This window comes from Centropristis striata, chromosome 6 (genome assembly GCF_030273125.1).
Source record: "Centropristis striata isolate RG_2023a ecotype Rhode Island chromosome 6, C.striata_1.0, whole genome shotgun sequence".
Taxonomy (NCBI): Eukaryota; Metazoa; Chordata; class Actinopteri; order Perciformes; family Serranidae; genus Centropristis; species Centropristis striata.
The window spans coordinates 26,579,788-26,599,510 of NC_081522.1; the positions used below are offsets into that span (position 1 = coordinate 26,579,788).

Here is a 19,723-nt window from a genome sequence, read left to right on the forward strand (position 1 = left end):
AGCGTTCCTCATGCAGCCGAACGGTGTGTTTTCTCCTCCTGTGCTAATTATCTTCCAGAGTGCTATGTGGGTCATTCCATGAAAACTGTTAAGTTTGGGTCCATAACATTCAAAGAGGAATAGGAGGCATAATAAAACCGTCAGTAATACTTTAAGTGTCTGAAGCCATTGATTCAAGTTTAGTTGCTAGCATGAGGTAAAATAAAATAAAATAATAAATATACATTTTGCACATACGTATATAAGTTTTTGTGTTAAACTGCAATCATTTTCTCATGTCCGCTCTGACCATTTTTGTCATTCATGTAATGTAAAACTTAAAAAATATCAAATAAATCTCAAACATTTATTGTTGTTATGGTTAGAAATACTTTCCTCTTAATAGGAAATGTGTTAATTATATTAAAATTTCATATTTTTTTATTAAAATAGCATGATTTTTCTGTGTCCATCAATTTCATATTCCACCCCGTCACACCAATGTAATTTTGCGCCAAAATGCAATACACTTCCTGGAAGTGACATCACTAACAAGAAGTGACATCACTCAAGAGTTTGAAGAAGATAAGTCCAAACAATGGTGAGTTCTGATTTTTCTTTAAGAACATTTTTGGTACATTTTTCCTTCAAAATCCTTTCTGTTAAGCATAGCATATCCACCCCGTCACACACAAAAAATGGGGAAAACAATTTGTTAATCAAATTTTGCAATTATATTTGTATTAATCATTCATTTTTCATTGTAAATTCATGCTAACTGCAGTGTTAGCTTTTAGCATATCCAGAAATCCACCTATATTGCTTTAGATTTTCCACCCCGTCACATTCCACCCCGTCACACTAAAGCCTGTGACGGGGTGGAATCATTGTGACGGGGTGGAATCATTGTGATGGGTGGCACTGTTCTTCATATTGAATTAGTATAAAATATATAAATCTCTATCACTTTCACACTTCCCTCCCCCATCATCAAATTAAACAGTTTGTTCTGTGTTATCAGAATGATATTGGAGGATGAAGATGAGTCCATTAAGTGCAGCAGAAAGACAGAGGCGTTGTTGAGCACGCTGTAATGCTGATCCTGAAAGGATGCAAAAGTATTTAGAAAGTGAGCGACAGAGATGGAGGAGGGATATAGAGAAAGGCACAAAGACAAGGATACAAGATTTAAGTGAGAGAGCCAAGCGTCAGGAACAGAAAAAGTGGAGGGAGCATAAAAGGAGAAGGAAAGAGAGAACAGAGGCCTTGAAAAACTTCACCCCACCACAAAGTCCAGACTCTGATCCACAGAGACAGCAGCAGTCAAGGTCAGAGTAGTAGAACTCACAGACACATTTGTCACTGATGGTTGAAGGATTTATGGGGATATATGGACAGAAATGGAATGTAATCTTTAGCTAGTTATTTAGTAAGTATAATTACTAGAAACTAATAATGGCTGTGGCTTTTAGGTTTTAGGTTAGGGTGAAACCTTCATAGGGTTAGGTTCCTCCATGGAGGCTGCCATGTTACTACAGTGGCTGTTTCCTATATGCTTGAAGATGGAGGGGTGAAGGGAGGAATATCTAGTGTCATTCCACCCCGTCACAGTGTTCCACTCCGTCACACTATATTCCACCCCGTCACATTGTGATTTTTTTATTTTTTTAAAGACCAAGGGTAATTTAGTGATCAAAGCAATTATACACATAGTTTATATTTGCAATAATGTACAGAATATGTAAGTTTCATTGTAGATTTTGAAGTCAGACTGTAAATTTTAGCAAAGAAAGTATGATCACTTGCATATCAAATTTATTTATTAATGCTGTACATAGAATAAAAACATTAAAAAAAACCCACTTTAAACTAACTATTGGTAGAAAAGAAACTCTGATCTCTGGATATAATGTGCTAAAATACTTTCAGAAAATGGTGTCTGAGCTTGAAAAATATGTTTTATTGCAAGTGTTACATGTTCTATAGGCTATGAAACTAAAAAAAAAAAAAGGTTATGATCAAAAATCTCAAAATTCAAAGGTCCAATCTTTACACTTTCCATGGAATGACTCATGTGCACCTGCAATGCCGCTGCGCCGGGACGTCATGACGCACGTCTCTCTGCTCTGTACGGCGCAGTTAACCCTATAAATGCCAGCTATCTCTCTCACACATTCATACAGACTAAATAACAGACTTTTACTCCTTTTCCTTTTAACTTTTTTACAGATTATGAAGCCTGGGCTACAAGAGCCTTACTACTGAAAGAAATAGACGGCAAAAGAGTGCAATGTGCAGCATTTGATAAGAACTGGGGAGTCATCACGTGATTACCGACAAGCGTTTCAGTGGATCAAATAATAGGCAATATAGACGGCGCAAAAGTGGTGGAAGCAAAATGCCTTAAAACAACACGAAAATGGGGAAAAATGTTTGTCCGAAATGCAAAAGTTTGATGAGCCTAGCCTCCCAAACAAAGTATACATAGGATACATGAGCTATGATATCAGACCATACATTCCTCCACCGTATGTGCCAGAAATATGGACATGTAGCAGCAAATTAGGAAAGAGGGAAGGAAAAGTGTGGAAGATGTGCAGGTGATCACAAGTATGGGAAATGTGAGCAAAGGGCTAAGCTAAAGTGCAGCAACTGTGGCGGGGAACACAGCTCAACGTATAGGGGATGTGAAGTGAGCAAGAAAGCGGCTGAGGTGCAGCAAGTTAATGTGTGCCAAGGAGTAACATACTACGAGGCAGTTAAGATCCATATCAACATCCAAATCAGTTTACAGAGAGAGAAGTGATAAGGTGATAATAAATGAAGATACTGTCATAGTGAGCAAGAGTGACTATATTGTTTATGGTGGATGTGATAAACTGCTCAGCACAAACTGAAAGGAAAGCTTAAAAGATTAAAATCATAGTAAGCTCAGTAGAAAAATACCTTGGTGTGAAAGGACTAAGCTGGGAAACAGTGGGACTTTTAACAGGGGTGGTTGACTTTCTGTTTGGTAGGACCATAGAAGTCAAAGTAGGGACAGAATATTCTAGTAGATATCCGGTAGAGAATGGAACTCCACAAGGTAGTGTGTGCAGTCCATTACTCTTTAACATAACGATCAATGACCTTTTTGAAGAGACTGAACAGAATATAGGGAAATCACTTTACGCTAATGACGGGGCACTGTGGGTCAGGGGTCATAATCTGGAGTACATCAGTAAGAAAATGCAAGCAGCAATAAACAAATTGGAGGAATGGTCAGACAAATGGGGTTTTAAATTGTCAATAACTAAGTCACAAGTTATATGCTTCGCAAAGCAACACAAGACAGTAAACATAAAGCTCTATGGCCAAGTACTCGAGCAAGTAAGGGTGGTCAGGTTCCTTGGACTTCTGTTTGATGAAAAGCAAAAGCAAAACAGCACTGCTAAACATCTATCGGGCACTTATGACAGCAGCCCTAGATTATGGTTTAATCGCCTATATGTCTGCAGCAGAAACTCACTTCAAAAAGCTTGACGTGGAACAGGCTCAGGCTCTCAGAATTTGAAGAACAAGAACACTGGGATTCGAGCGACACAGGGAGACATCTCTACAAAATACAAAAACATGTCGGGGTTGGCGGAGTCAGGAGCAGGAACACAAAAGAGGAGATGGCCATCTCACGCTTTAGGATCGGACACATGATTAAACCAAACACTCCATAGAATAGGCAAGCACCCTACAGGGCTTTGCAGCCACTGCAATGAACCAGAAACAGTCAAACATGTGCTGATAGAATGTAAGATGTATGTGAGTGAAAGAAAGAGACTTGTAGAGGATGGGAAACACAGCAACACCGTGGAAAGTCTTCTTGGGAAAAAATCAGGCAAATAAAACAAGCCCCTATTTAATTATCTGAGGGAAACAGGACTTATAGAGAGAACTTAGTTATGTATTTAAGTATTTATATTTGTATTGTAATATGCTGTTATTTACACTATTACACTTCCCCCTTTTCCCGTTAAATAATTTATTTATCTTAATATTGTTATTAGCATTTTTATTATTACTTATTTTAGTTTTTTTTTCCTTATTATTATTTTTTTATTAGTGTTATTATTTTCTCTCCTTATTTTCCTGTCTATCTACTGCTCCACACACCAGTCCAGTAGGTGGCGGTAATGCACCTGTACGTTGGTCTGCCAACCGCCAATAAAACTCAAAAGAAGAAGAAGAACATACAAACGCAGTTTGCAAATAATGACAGTCGTAACAGTGATTGATTTGCATTTGATTTGCCTATACTGCCTTTACCACGGGCCGGCTCTGACCGGGTGGAGCACAAGCTCTGGGGACAGTAGTGGAAAGCAGGCTTGTTAGTCCATCTGAGGAAAGATGATCGGTGGATAAGGACACATGACAACTGATGAGCAAGAAGGGGAGGAAGAGGAGGAGGGATCAAAGGTAAAGAGATAATAAAACAGCAATAAGGCTAATTAGTATGGACACTCTTGAGGAAAAAGTGTCACACCAAAGCAAGGGGGAGATATGTTGGGACAGCCTTTGAGGTCACTATACTATTTGTTTTTCACTTCATTGTGTCTGGGGACCGTGCTGACCATTCTCATCTGGCACACGAGCAACAACAAGTAAGTTTGTAACTATTTTTCCCAGTCAGAAAGGAGTGTGCTGCTGACAGGACGACAGGCAAGAGTCGCAGATGACAAGGACATAGCAGTTGAGGAAATAGTAATCGAGTCATGAGTCATGTCAAAAGATACAAAGCTGTGAAAATGTGTAGTAAGTGTGAACTGATGGTGTGGATGTGTCTTATACGACACCATGTGTATTCAATTAAATGTTTTTTTCATCTTCATTTAATTTATACAGCCAAAAACCAGTCTGTACAGAATATGACACCTTCTGTCCCTTAACCCTCACTTCGACAAGGCAAAACTCTTTTAAAAACAACCCAAACCTTTAACAGGGAAAATCTGTGCCTGTATCTGTAATTTACCCCCAATAAATACGGGCATGTTATTGCCTTTGTAAGCAAATTTATGAATCTGGTTGCTTAGAACTTCGACTAACACACAGACACACACACATTCATCTGACGACGTCACACTTGCCTGGTGTGTTGAGAAACCAAGGAAGTGCAGTGCTGATTGTGAAAATTAGAAAAGCTTATCTTGTGGCTAAAATATTTTTTTTACATTTTTGCTATGGCACTATACATCTCAATGAAGTAGGCTGATTTTGTACGTACATAGTTTTATGGCTATAAGTTTAACTTTTTCCTTGTTAACAACACAGCAAAAAGAATGGCCACCCCTGCTCCAGATACCATTCACAGGCCATATGATGGAAGTTGAGACAAAATAAAAATAGCAAGAGGTACGAGATTGTAGATTAGAGGCTTAATATTGTTAGAGCGTAAAGCTTTTACAGCTTCTACCTCTCACCCGGGTTCTTTTTTCTAAACTTGGTCTTACGAAACACTCAGAACAAATGAATAAATTTAACCATTTATTGAAAGAATCATAGCCAAATGCAATGCTCAGCGCTGGACTCTGCCATGTGATGGCACCACAGGGCAGAGTGATTACAAAAAACCTTGATGTTACACACAGCTTCTTGGATTTTGGCGAAATCCCGTACAATGGGTGGGCTCTTTAACGCAATTGGTCAATTTGTAAGTGATATGCATTGGTTACCACCCCTGAACCAAGCATCTGGGGATTGAACATCTCACTGATCCTTCAAACTTTATGTGTGTGTCTGTTGCCCGCTGACGCCTCCACATCCTATCCTCTGCTCCACCATGCATACCTTTCCCTGAAACTCTGACCTCTCCTAACCGTAAATGACCAGTCCTGTCAGTGAATGACCAAGGTAAGAATTTTAGTCTCAGGCAACCTGAGTATCCCCCGCTCCCACAATATCACATGTGAAATTGTTTGGTTGAGCACTTCTGCACAAAACTGCACATTGCACCTGCCCAAACGGGCACTGCAATTATATAGTATAATGACAATCTGTCATAGGTTTTTAGTCCCACAGGTGCAGACATGAGGGAAAACTGGGACTCATACAATACAAGACTCCAACTGGACTACATCAGAGTTCTTTTACAAAAAATTAATTTCGTTCTCATGTGATGCTGACAATATAATGTAATACTAAAATATCCACTTGTTCCGTCCACAGCAATGTGGAACCTTACAGACCACCTCGTCATAAGAAAAGTCCTCCTCGACTTTCTGAACTCTGCAAAGGCTGCAGGTGAAAGCAGACATGCTTCCCCTGTTGTTACTGTCACTATTTCTCTTATTAAAAAATTTTATTTTTTTTTGCTGGTATCTGTATTTGAATGTGTGTGTGTGTGTGTGTGTGTGTGTGTCACAGGGAGGTCATTGCCAAAGTAAAAGAGCGTTACTCTCAAAACTGGATGAAGCAGGAAAACAATTACACAAAGTTCAGGTAAAAAAAAAAAAAGTTTTGATTTTTTATGAATACATTTTTTTATTTAGTGAAGCTAATTGTCCTTGCTTGAACATGGATATGCTGTTCCTCCAGTGTTCATAGTCCATGCAGGCAGGAATTACATACAGTTCATGAACAATTACATTATTTAAGAGGTTTTTAAATACATCTGAAATTCTGATATGAAAGAAGAAACTTTTTATTTATTATTATTATTTTATTTAAATAACTATTTATTTGGCAACTTACATTTTGAAGGTCAGTCAACACTCTTGACCATCTTGTCTTATTAAATAAAGTCCTTGTGGTTCCTCAGATCTGAGCTGAGCAGCAAGTGTAATGGTTTTGACAAGGCCATCATTACCCAGGCCAACACTCCAGTGGGTTCCAAGATTGTGTACGATGGAGAAAAGAAGAGCCTCGAGGTGACCCCGGAGATTTTCAGCACCTTTGCAAAGGTCTGTTGTGTCTTATTCATTGATATTTCCATAATTAACATCTGTCACTATTTTGGTATCATGATTCTTCCTCAGATGTTTTACCACAGACATTATTTCACTGCTTTGCTCTTGTAACTTCTGCTACAAGTCAAGCAGGTTACATTTCTTTAATCCAATATAATGTGACTTCAATACAGTGACCTACTTTTAATGACATAAATATTGATCAAAAGGAGCAAAAACTATTGACTTCTTAAATTTATTGGTCAGGAAATGGTGGCAGATTTATGTATGATTTATGGTAGAACCCTGAACTCACTGAACAAAGTGTGGCTAAGGTGGACAGGGTTTAACAGGACATTCTTTATGACTTTGTACACTTGGAGAGGTCAATTAAATTCAAATTAAAAGTACATGTGCTGATGATCCTTTGCCAATTCAGCATCAGTATAAGGTTAACTTTTCAACAAATATTATTGAAAGCTTAGTTAATAACTGCAGGTAAATTATGAGGAGGGTTCCTTTTAAAATCAATGAATAACTGAAGAATGAATGAAAGAATGACTAATGATTAAATGTGGGTTACAATTGCTAATTGTCGAAAGAATAATCACGTAACCACATGCACCGGATTTGGATATAACATAAAATAAAGATATTATACATTTCTTTTTCCTAATAAGGCTCTTTAAGAAAGCATATTTTCATAAATGTTTTCTGTTGCTGTTGATTCCAGGAGCATCCACTCCCAAATCAAATGTTGGACACATGTGCTGTTGTTGGGAACGGAGGGATCCTGACCGACAGCGGCTGTGGAAAGATGATCGATTCAGCTCAGTTTGTTTTCAGGTGAGAAAGTTGTCCAATGTAGTGGCTTGACAGGCGGTCGCAATTCCATATAACATTCTCTTTATCTTCTTCTTGTTCAGGTGCAACCTTCCTCCTTTGGAAGACGAAGATGTGGGCACCAAGACTGACCTCGTGACAGCAAACCCAAGCATCCTCACAGATAAGTGAGCGAGATCACAAATCTCACTGCACCTTAAAATATTTCTTTAGCTTTGTTACAACACATCTGCTGTTTATTTTCAGGTACGGGGCTCTACAGGGGCGTCGCCGTCCGTTTGTGGAGAGCCTGGGAATCTATGGCAACTCTCTTCTTCTCCTTCCCGCCTTCTCATATGGCCAAGACACTTCTGTGTGCCAGCGGGCTGTCTACAGCATTGAGGAATTTGAAAGCCCCATCCGACCTGTTTTCTTTAACCCTGAATACCTCCAGAAACTGGCCATCTTCTGGCGCTCCCACAGCGTAAAAGCAGCACGGCTCAGCACCGGCATAATGATGACTAGCCTGGCACTGGAACTCTGTTCTAACGTGCATCTGTACGGGTTCTGGCCCTTCAGTAATCACCCACTTGGACTCTATGCCCTGACTAACCACTACTACGACGATGTAAAAGCTAAGGCAGGAGTCCATGTCATGACGGTTGAGTTTGACCTCTTGTTGCAGCTGCACAGCCAGGGGGTGCTCAGGCTTCACCTGGAAGATTGTCAGCCAGGTAAAACGTAGTTCCAGGAACTAATGGAAGCGGACGGGACAGGAGAAAAGTGGTTTGTCCAGTCACTCATGAAGTCTGCCATACTTTTGAATGAATCGACAGATGTATTTTGGTTGATGACACAGATTAAATGTGTCCAAGCAAGGTGCTCAGACTTACAGTGAATACTGAGTTGGCCAATCAGCAGCCAAAGTGTCTGCACTGAAACTGAAATCATGCATTTTGCATTTGCATCAAGTTTTTGGTGGGTCTTGTGTAACTGGGAGTATTGTTATTCATATTTCTAAAGTCTTAACAGTGATCTTTTTCATCTAGAGAAATGTGTACAAGCTGTAAATGACCAAACTTGATTACTCAAGTGAGCCAATTTTAAAATTCCATTAATGTTTGTGTTTTTTTTATTGTTTTTTTTTTTTTACTTGTGAACAGCGTCAATGTAAACAAATTACATACAAGTCTTTGTATGTAATTTGTGGCTGGAGTGGAATTCTAAAGCTTTCCCTGACCCATCCCTTTTTTATTGATTTAGTGTCTTTAAGCCACTAAGTGTCCTAAAACCTACCATGATAATGCATCGACAAAGTAAAAGATTATAATATTGAAACTATTTGAGACTAACATAAGGTTTGAAAATCAAAAACAGTTTTGATGTTGGTTGTAATCACATAGCATCAACATAGTATGTCTGGTTGGTAAAAAAAATAAAAAAATAAGACAGCTTTACATGTATGCTACAACTTTATTTGACTGAGATGTCTGTGTTCTTGGTACTACAACTAGATGGTGCCAAGGGCAAAACAGGTCAAATACTTCTCAGTGCTTTTAATGTCACAGAAAGAATATTAGGTCCAATCGTGGATTCTTGGTTGGGGGGCATTTGTTTCTAGCATGGTGTCCCCATGTTAGAAACAAATTGGAGGCCCCTAAATAGTGAAGAGTTGATGTAATGCCGTAGAACAGCAGTTCCCAAACGTTTTTAGCCGGGCATCCCCTTCTATGTCCCAACCGTGTTGACGCACCCCCAATCCCCCACACCTTCAAAAAAAACAAAATGCAATAAGCTTTTTTATAGCCATATTTAAGGCGGCATGTTTAATCATGCTTAAATGAGAACACAGACAATAAAATAATCACCATCACAACAATGCGGTCTCGCATTTGAATTAACCTGAACACAGTTTCAATATAATGCAACAAAGTTATGCGCAAGCTTACACTTTTAAGAGCAAAGGGGATGATGACAGGCTCAGGATCAGAGGCAGAAAGCACATAAGTTGGGGAAAATGTTATAATATTTTGAGCCGCGTTGAACAAAAATTGCAGCAAGTTTAAATGAGTGTGGAGCTAAACAACCCGTCATAATCGTATCATCATCATAATCATCAATCATAACACAGGTTGAAAAAATGGAAGAAGATAACTTCTTCTACGCTTCATTTGAAGATGAAGTGCATTTTGAATAGCCTGCATTTATTTATTAATTAGGGCCTCTGGGCAATCGCACCGAGCACTGGTCCCATACAGCAATAGCTGTATGTGCTCGGGGCACTGCCCAAAATTTTGCATTGGAATGAATGGAACAGCTGATAAAAAATGAGCGAAAAAGAACACTAATTGGAGATTTTTAAATGTCTACTTCTCCGGCATAATTGCACCTAGAGACTCCATTTAAACTTTAAACAGTAGACACAAGTCTTGTGTATTGGTGTATTAATCCACGTTTCGATAGGTCATATAGTTTTTTATCAATCCCTGTTCAATGACCATGATCATTTTTGGAGAAATTCTGAGAATATAATGGGTTTGTATTACACTGAATGTTCGTGTCACAGTGTGTGACATCATCGCCAGAGTGTAGAGGGAGAGAAAAAATTGTCAAAAAATAAATTTGAAAACTGCGCTCCAGGCCGCAAATTCCACTCTACAGAAATAATTTATACATAGAAATGTAGGAAAATTGGACTTCTCACTCGCAATCCTCTGGTAAAGCTGTCAGAGTTTTAGTTTGGGCGTACGACGCACAGATGCGGCACCAACACCACCAACAGCCTCATTGGGTCCCATATTAAAAACGCAGAAAGATTTCGGAAAAAAGGAAGATGGAACAGTTTTTTTAGATCGCTCTAACAAAGCTATTTTTTTTAATTTTCTCAAAAAAAAATCATATGTAGACGTTCAGGAAGAGCTCGGGACGCTCAAAGTGAAGTTGGATCTATTATAGGCATTATGGATTTGCCAAAAATGCTTTCTGTTCGAGGCCAGAAATTCCACCATTCCATCAGTGTTCCGGGACATTAACAGGTGCCAGTTAATTCTGTTGATTGCTTTGATCTGATTGCCTTTGATCTTTTTTTTTTTTTTAAATGTATTTTTTTGGGCTTTTTTTCATGCCTTTAGTGGACAGGATAGTTGAAGAGTGACAGGAAACAGAGAGAGGGGAATGACATGCAGTAAAGGGCCGTCCGATGCGGGACTCGAACCGGGGGCAGCTGCAGCGAGGACTGTAGCCTCTCCCCTTGATGTGATCACAGTTACAGATACACATACACACACACACATGCGCGTAAGCACGCACACTCCTCACACATGCATACACATGCTTCAAACGCACGCATGTACACGCATGCACACACACACACACACACACACACACACACACACAGTAACTTTATGTGATTTTAATTACACACACACACACATTTTGAGGTTAAAGGGCATAGTTTGAAATCTCTGAAGAATCTCATCATAGTGTACACACATCGGCAGTAGCCCCCGTGGCCCTTTCAAAATTTCCCCAGAGGAAATTTTCTAGTTAATATTACAGTTTTTGATTTTACATTTTACAAAGGAAATGTTAATTTACACTTATTTATTGTGTGGGGGGAAAAAATTTAATTGTGTTATTATCAGACCGCCATTACATTTATCATCTCACGCACCCCCTAGCGGCAGCTCATGCACCCCCAGGGGTGCATGCACCACACTTTGGGAATCCCTGCCGTAAATGCCCTTCCTGTAGACAAAATGTTATAAAGTGGCACCTTGGTTCATACCCTTACATAGGGTGCTCCAGGAATGAGTTCTTAAACCCTGAAGTATGTTAGCATTTTAGCACACTAGGGTCTATCCTCAATTTGCAAACACCACCATTACCTGTTTCCTTCTCTTTTGGATCTCATAATAACAATTGTTATTGTTGTTGTTGTTGTTGTTGTTGTTGTTGTTGTCGCTGTTGCTGTTGTTATTACCAAACATGTCACCTTCACATGTGACTTTATATTAATTGTGGAGTCTGAGGTTTTGTATCTTCATGAACCCCAAATGCAGATAGATTCCTCATTAAACAAGAACAAGAAGGAACAATATTGGGAATTCTGAGCCAATGACTCTGCTGTGAAACCTGCACTTAAAGTTCACTTGCTTTAGATTTTACAAACCATGCTTCCCATGTTATAGATGTGTAAAATTAACCAGTAATCATTCACACTGCAATACCATCATCACATTTGGAGACAATCTTATTATGAGATCCAATGAGATACACCAACTCCCTCAGCTCCCTCATCCACTCGCATGGCTTCTCCTATCATAGCTATGTCGACGACACCCAGCTAATCCTCTCATTTCCCCAGTCTGAAACATAGGCAGTAGCACGTATTTCTGCATGTCTGGCCGATATCTCCCAGTGGATGTCCTCGCACCACCTCAAACTCAACCTGGGAAAGACTGAGCTACTCTACCTCCCAGGGAAGGGCTCTCCCACCACTGACCTCCACATCACTGTCCAGAACACAGTGGTTGTCTCCAAAAAAAACGCCAAAAACTTTGGCGTGACTCTTGACAACCAACTGTCCCTCTCCACAAACATCACCGCTACCACCAGATCTTGCAGATTCTTGCTGCATAACATCAGGAGAATCCGCCTGTTTCTCACTCAGAAGGCAGCTCAGGTCCTTGTTCAGGCACTGGTCATCTCACGCCTGGACTATTGCAACTCCCTCGTGGCAGGTCTGACTGCCAAAGCCATCCGACCTCAGCAACTCATCCAGAATGCAGCTGCTCGATTGGTCTTCAATCTTCCTAAATTTTGACACACAACACCCCTCCTCCGCTCCCTTCATTGGCCACCGGTGGCTGCATGGATACGCTTCAAGACTCTAGCTCTGGCGTACTCCGCTGCTAATGGTTCAGGTCCTACTTACATCCAGGACCTTGTCAAACCCTACACCCCTGCCCGTCCTCTCCGCATCAACCAAACAGCTGGCGACTCCCACCCAGTGTCAGTCAACTCGCCTCAAAACCACCTCCAGACTTTTCTCTGTCCTGGCACCCAAATGGTGGAACGAGCTCCCCACCGACATCAGGACCTCAGACAGCCTGGACATCTTCCGCCGCAGGCTGAAGACCTATCTCTTCCAACAATACCTCGGTTAAGTCATATATATATATATATATATTTTAAAAATGCTCTTCTTCTTTTCTCTTCTTCTCTTCTTTTCTTCTTTAACATATAGCTGTAGCGATGACAGTTATGTACTTACTTGATTCCTGTGGTCTAAGTCTAGTACCATCAGGTTGAATGCACTTATTGTAAGTCGCTTTGGACAAAAGCATCAGCTTAATGACATGTAATGTAATGTAATGTAACTCATTTTGACAAGTACATTTAATCAATGTGACAGCCCCCTCTGGTGGATATATATGAAAACCTCAAACAGTTCCTTCTGGAGTTCCCGAAAGCGCCGGAGTATGACTTCTTCATGACGTAAAAACGAAGCAGCATGGATCCTGCTGTCAGCTTCCCTCTAAAGTTTTGGCTTTTCCAGAAGTTTCCATGTCCAATTTAGCATGTCAACTCTTTTTCAGCAAAGGTAAAAATCACCACAACCAAGTGTAACATGCTTTTACTTTTTATACAGAGATTTTCCAGATTTTGCAATGTGTGTTTCAACATTTTTAATGCAATCTTTTGTGTTGACTGTTATTTTGTGTGATTTTGGGCCATTTTTTGTGTTTTTTGTAATTTTTGTGTGTGTTTTTATGTGTGTTCTGTGTGTCTTTATGTTGGGTTTTTTTGTGTGTTTCTGTGTTTTTGTGGGGTTTTTTTTGTAAAAATAAAAAAAAATTTGTTTTTTGTATTTTTTTGTGTGTCAAAATGTTCATCCAGTAAGTAAAAAATGACAAAATAATAATCAGGTGAGGTTGTGTTGAAAAAGATGATACCAGCATGGCATGGTGATCATTATTTAAGTTGCAAATACAGGCAGAATGAAAAAGAGTCGAAAACAAAATAGCCCCAAACTCCAAAGGGTTAATAGCAGTAGTTTGAAATTGTCCTTGGTTTACCCTGTTTTTATGAGTTCCTTTATTCTGTGTTAATCAATAAATAAATTATTTTGGTTATTGCCATTTAACTGTTATTTGGTTTTCAAAAAAGTCACAGTTAATCAAATAAACCATGGCACCATTTGATTCATATCACAGTTGGATTTAAAGTGTCTTTACTGAATTATTAGGAAGGACTGAACAGCTACTCAGTAATGCAAGGCCAAAAAATATTTGCAGAGAGATTTGCACCCCCTCCTTTCTCAGACCAGATGAGTGTATGAAACTCAGCCTGTCCAGTCAAAACAGCCCAACATATCAGCTGGAAACAGTGTTCCTCAAGATCCTCAAGTGGCTGAAAAAAATTGGGATCACACATATACACAGGAGCCTGATCATTAATTAAAAAAAAAGTAGTCTTTGTAAAAAAAAGAATAAGTGAGATTAAAGTGTACAGCTTCATACCTACAAACACTCCATCCTAGCATTGTGCTCACACTGCAAAAAAGGTGTGTCTAAAAACCAGATAAAAACACTAAATCTGATGGAAATGATCTTGCTGCATGGACAGATAATTTCACTTGACAAGATTTCTTAAATTAAGATTGTGAAATCTAGAAATGCATGAAAAAAGCATGTTGAATGCTTAAAATAAGAAATTAACTCTTAAAACAAGATAAATTATCTAACACTTCTAAATCTAAAGTTGTTTTTTTTTATCTTGGTAAGAAACAAATAATTTTCACTGCACTTTGCTCGGGCCAGTTCATCGCTGCTTGCAGCTTTAATTTATCTTGATTTTTTATTCTGACTTACTGGATCAACGTTTTGAACCAAAAAGAAACAAAGACGATCCAACATAAATGTGATCTTGTGATTGTGTGTGATCCTGTCATCCAACTCTGGTTTTTATTTGACTCTTTTTTATTTGTGTCTTGTGTGTTTAGCGTAGCAATTTCGGTCATTTTGTGTCTTTTTTAATCATTTTGTGTCTTCTTCTGTTTTTTTTTTTTTTTAGTCAATCTGTCTTCGCATTTTGTGTCTTTTTTGGTCATTTTGTGCCTTTTTTTGGTCTTTTTGTGTCTTTTTTTGATAATTTTGTGTCCTTTTTTTTTTGTCATTCTGTGTCACTTTTTGGTCCTTTTGTGTCTTTTTTAGTCTGTTAGTCCAACATAAAATGTGATTTTGAATCTTTTTTTAACTTTCAAAACACAAACACTTAAAAATTGAAATGTTGCAAATGTGAACAAAGGTTGCAAATACAACATATGAGAGGGTAACATCCAGGGACCCCAGGAAGACTAGCAGTCGCCAAGGTGTCAACTAATGGGGATCCATTCAACAAACAATAAACAATAAACATCCAGTTCTATCATTTGATACTAAATATATTTGAGCTTGTCTCCAGTTTTACTTGGTATATCGTCATCAAACTGAAACTGGCCTCATGGAGTTTACAGCCAGAACTTTAGAGGTAAATTTACAGTAGGGCTCCACGCTGCTTTGTTTTCTTGTCTGGATGTGATGAAGAAGTCATGATTTGGTGCTTTTGGAGACTCCAGAGGGGGCCTTCCCTGCAAGAGACGTTGTCGAAGTTGTCTGGATGGGAGCATGTTGCTCTAAAACCTCAATGTACCTGCCCGCATTGATGGTGCCTTTCCAGATGTGTCAGCTGACCACACCATAGGCACTATTGCAAAACCATACCATCAGAGATGCATGCTACCACAAACAGAATGAAAAAAGAAATAAGCCATGAGGAAAAAAAGGAAGGATTTCTCACCCGAGGCCCCCAGTGAGGTCCTCTGGTTAGCCAGCAGATCTCAGTGTGACAGACACAATCACATCCATCCCTCTTCTGCACAATGAAGCCACACTGGGGAGTGTGCATTGCCTTTCCTGACTGCACAAGAGTCTGTTTGTGAGACAAAGAATGAGTTTATGTTTTATCTAACATGTGGAACTCAAATACACTGTAAAAAATATCTGTAGATTTTACGGTGAAAAACTGCTAAACCATGACAGTAAAAGACCGTAAAATGATAAATGGGTTAATTCATGTTTAGTAACAATGAAACACAGTAAATGTATATATCAGCCAAAACAGTATTTTTTAATTTAATTTTAAATACATTACTCCACTATATAATACACTGGCACCGTGTTTGTAGCAACAATATACTGTAATATATACAAGCCATCATTTTTGCATTTATTTTTTGTAAAAATACTTTTTCTCACTGTTAAATGTACTAAACACCATATCTCTAACCAAAATATACTGTAATATTTAATTCATGCAGCATTTATAAATAATTACCTTTTCAATTATATGGCGGAATAGCATTTCTTTTGATGGAAAAACTTTTTATTTTTACAGTAAAATATGTAATAAAATGGCAATCTTAAACGTGAAATCAAAAGTGCTAATATCCTTTCACCATAATATTAGAAAAAGTTGCACCGGTAAAGTTCTGGCAACCACAGCTGCTGGTTTTTTATTGTAAAAACAACAGTTGTTTTTTTAGTGTACAGGTAATACTAATAATAATATGTACCAGTAGCTCCAAACACAGCCTAATTGACAGCTTCGAGGATGTTTCTGTTTCCTCCTCACTGCATACACATAAACATTATTGTATAAGAGCTCGTCTTGAGTAGATGTGTCGTCCTCCAGGCAACAGAGTCATTTATAGCATGATTATCATGGTACTGCTTACAGTTTATTCCCTCATGGATAGACTGAGGAGAGAGGAAGAATAGAAACAGGGACAGAACAAGAACATCAGTGAACATCTATGATGTATAAAGATAGAAACATTTCTGTCTTCAAAGAGCAGTTAGCTGGAGGGGACCAGATCATTTTAAAACATGTGAATCTTGTGATGTGTGTTTATGTTATTAACTTATTTTTTTAAATACATTTTTATTTCTTTTATTAAAATTATTATTTTCAGGCCAAGCAAGAAAACAACAAACTGTACGTGAATGCATAGAGTTTAAGTACACTGAGACAATTTCCTAAAAATGATCAGAGTAAATTTACCTAAAGCTGTTATTATTTGTGTATATACTTGTATACATTGCAAACAATAATTAAAATATGCAATGAATAAGATTATTGTATATGATGGAATAGTGTTATTAGAGTGTGCGAGAGGCCACAAAATTTGGGCTTTTACAGCTAAAATTACTCAAGGGGGGCATGCACGCGGATCCCACTAGCTACTTTTCCCCACTGGCTGGCTGCTCCATGTCTGGAAAGCATGTTGACGGCAATTAAAAATGTCACATTATGATAACAATAAAGATTATAAAATACTGTATATTTAACTTAGAAAATGTTATGTGAGGTGTTTGCTCACATTTAGCTCTAAGATTTGTATTTTACTTTAAATTTACACATTTTCTGTTCCACGTACCTGTCTGAAAACACGTGGTGATCCATAATTTGAATATGTGACATCCAAACTTTGGAACTCTCTGCCTCTCTCCCTTCGGTCTGCTGTTTCTGTGGACTCTTTTAAAAATCACCTTAAGACCAGATATCTTTTTAGACAGGCAATTGGATGACCACCATGCATAGTACATATTATTTTATAATTTTTATGTTTCATTGTGTTTTAACTGTGTTTTAATTGTCTTATATTCCCTGATCTTATTACTTTATTTTTATCTTCTGTAAAGCACTTTGTGATTTTATCTGTGAAAAGTGCTGTATAAGTAAACTTTACTAGTCAGTAAAGTTTACTTATACAGCACTTTTCACAGATAAAATTATAAACTAGGACTGCGCGCAGTACTAAACGGGCCCTCGCAGTACACGCGTGTCGGGGCATGCTGCCATCGGGGTTTGTGCATTACAGGGGCCAGTCTATACCACCCCTATGAATTTCATTGCATTAAGTCTTATGATCTGGGCACAGTGGCACTCATTAAATTAAACTGCCGCCAGAGCGCCACCTAGGGGCCGGTCAATAAAATCTTCAAGGGTTATCCTCAGGAGGACATTGACAATGAGTATACCAAGTTTGGTGTTAATCTGACCAACCGACTTGGAGATATAAAATATTTCAATTGAAAGAGCGCCACCTAGTGGTCATCGCCCAAAATTTTGCAGAGAGCCTCAGGGGCTCATGGGGAAGTAGTAACCTGAGTTTCATGTCATTCAGACACACTGTTGTGTCAAAGTCCAATATTCACAAAACACAAAAACAAAATGCACTCCAGACCTGCAGAGGGCAACCACACACAAGAGGTAGTAGGAACCAAAATAGCAGGAAGTGATCCCAGGGGGACCATATTCTGCTGCACACCAACTGGGAAGGCATGATACAAAATGTTTGGTGGTGGTTCAGTTGGCCCTTTCACCTGCTGCTGGAAAGAACAGAAGACCACAACTCCTTATCTGATCAGAGATGCAACTGGTAGGAGAAACCCACTTTAAATTGTGAACAATATGTTCAGGTCATGCTTTTTGATGACTGTTTTGATTTTTTTGATTTACAAAAAATGTAAAGTTTGTTTAAGTAAACCTTATGGTTGAGTATGTAAATCATTACTTTAATTGTTTACTTGGTTGATTTTGAATGACTTTGTTTGTTTTAAAGTAATGGTAAAAATTATTTTCTAGAAAAACTGTTTAGTTAAATGTTTAGTGTTTTGCTTTCAAGACTAATGCCTGTTTTTCTGTTTCTTTAAGGTTATCAACCTATTTCTAAACTATTTCACACCACTCTGTTTAACCATAAATCACCAACCATCTGCAAGAAAATAAAAAACCAAAGAAAAGTGGAAAATGAGTTGTTCCTTTGTATCCTTCGAAAACTGATAAGGCCGTTTTTCAAGTTTGGGCAAAGTTGTGGTGAAAAAAGAAGACAGAACTTGACAGTTGATAACCAACGTGGCAGTGAAGACTAGGATCAAAGGCCTGAAGTCAAGCTGTCGACGCAAAGGAAGAAGAATTGACTGAAAACTCTTCACCATGGCTAAGGAAACTCTTGGGAAAACAGTCAAGCAACTGAAGCAAGAGAGGACCTTAGCTAAAACTGCCTTCACCAAGCAAGCCAACTACCTGAGCAGAGCTGCAGATGGCATGATCAAGCATGAGCTACAAGAGGAGTTCATCAAGCTTAGTTCCCTGGCAAGGCATGTCAGCGACACGAATGATGAATACAGGGCTGGTCTACTGGCAGACAGTGAAGCTGAAACTGATGAAGGCGAAGAAGTCAAGCTTGGCAAGCACCAACAGGATGAGCTTGAAAAGACAATTGAAGAGTGTGACGCGAGACTGGATGAAGTCCGGAAAGCAGTCCAATCCAACCTCTGGCAAAGGTATGGTGAAAATGAGGTAACCTCTGCAATCCAGGAAGCAGGGAACGCCTGTGAAAGAGCTCATGCAAGCCCCATCACTGCTGTCAATAGAGATGGCTATGAACTGCAGCTGGAAGGAGTGAGGAGGCTTGTCCATGATGCAATTGCAAGCCTGAAAGACTGGGAAAGATGGATCCCACCTGATGAGACGGCACACCTGGAGGGCAGAGTAAAGGACCTGAGAGGGTTTGGCAACAACCTCGAAGCCAGAAGGTCAGAATTCCTCACAGCACAAAGAATCGCAGAGGAGGAAAGAAGAGGAAGAGAGCCTCAACTGATGACAGTTCCACAACCAGTGCTGAGAATAAAGCCAACCAGTCTACCTAAATTCACTGGGTTCAAGAGGAATTTCCACAGATGGAGGAGAGACTGGGAAAGCCTGCAAAGACAGGGAGAACCGACTGGCTCAGTGGAAGTGAAGAAGTTCCAACTCCTGGACAGTGTGGACGAGAGAATATGCGGAGACCTGCGCTTGTCAACCTACAACAGTGCTGAAGACATATTTAGAGTACTTCAAAACAGGTATGGAAACAAGGCAACAATCACCTTGGAAATAATTGAGGACCTGGAGAGGAT

The 19,723-nt window shown here is 39.0% G+C and overlaps 1 protein-coding gene across 1 annotated transcript; it reads left to right on the plus strand.

Moving 5' to 3' along the window:
- The first annotated feature begins 4,512 nt into the window (after window positions 1-4,512).
- LOC131973079 (alpha-2,8-sialyltransferase 8F-like) lies at window positions 4,513-8,460 on the plus strand. Its single transcript, XM_059334926.1, has 7 exons — window positions 4,513-4,613; window positions 6,175-6,249; window positions 6,373-6,447; window positions 6,767-6,908; window positions 7,627-7,739; window positions 7,820-7,903; window positions 7,983-8,460. The coding sequence occupies exons 1-7, from the start codon at window positions 4,513-4,515 to the stop codon at window positions 8,458-8,460; spliced, it is 1,068 nt and encodes a 355-aa protein (XP_059190909.1).
- Window positions 8,461-19,723: the final 11,263 nt, after the last annotated feature.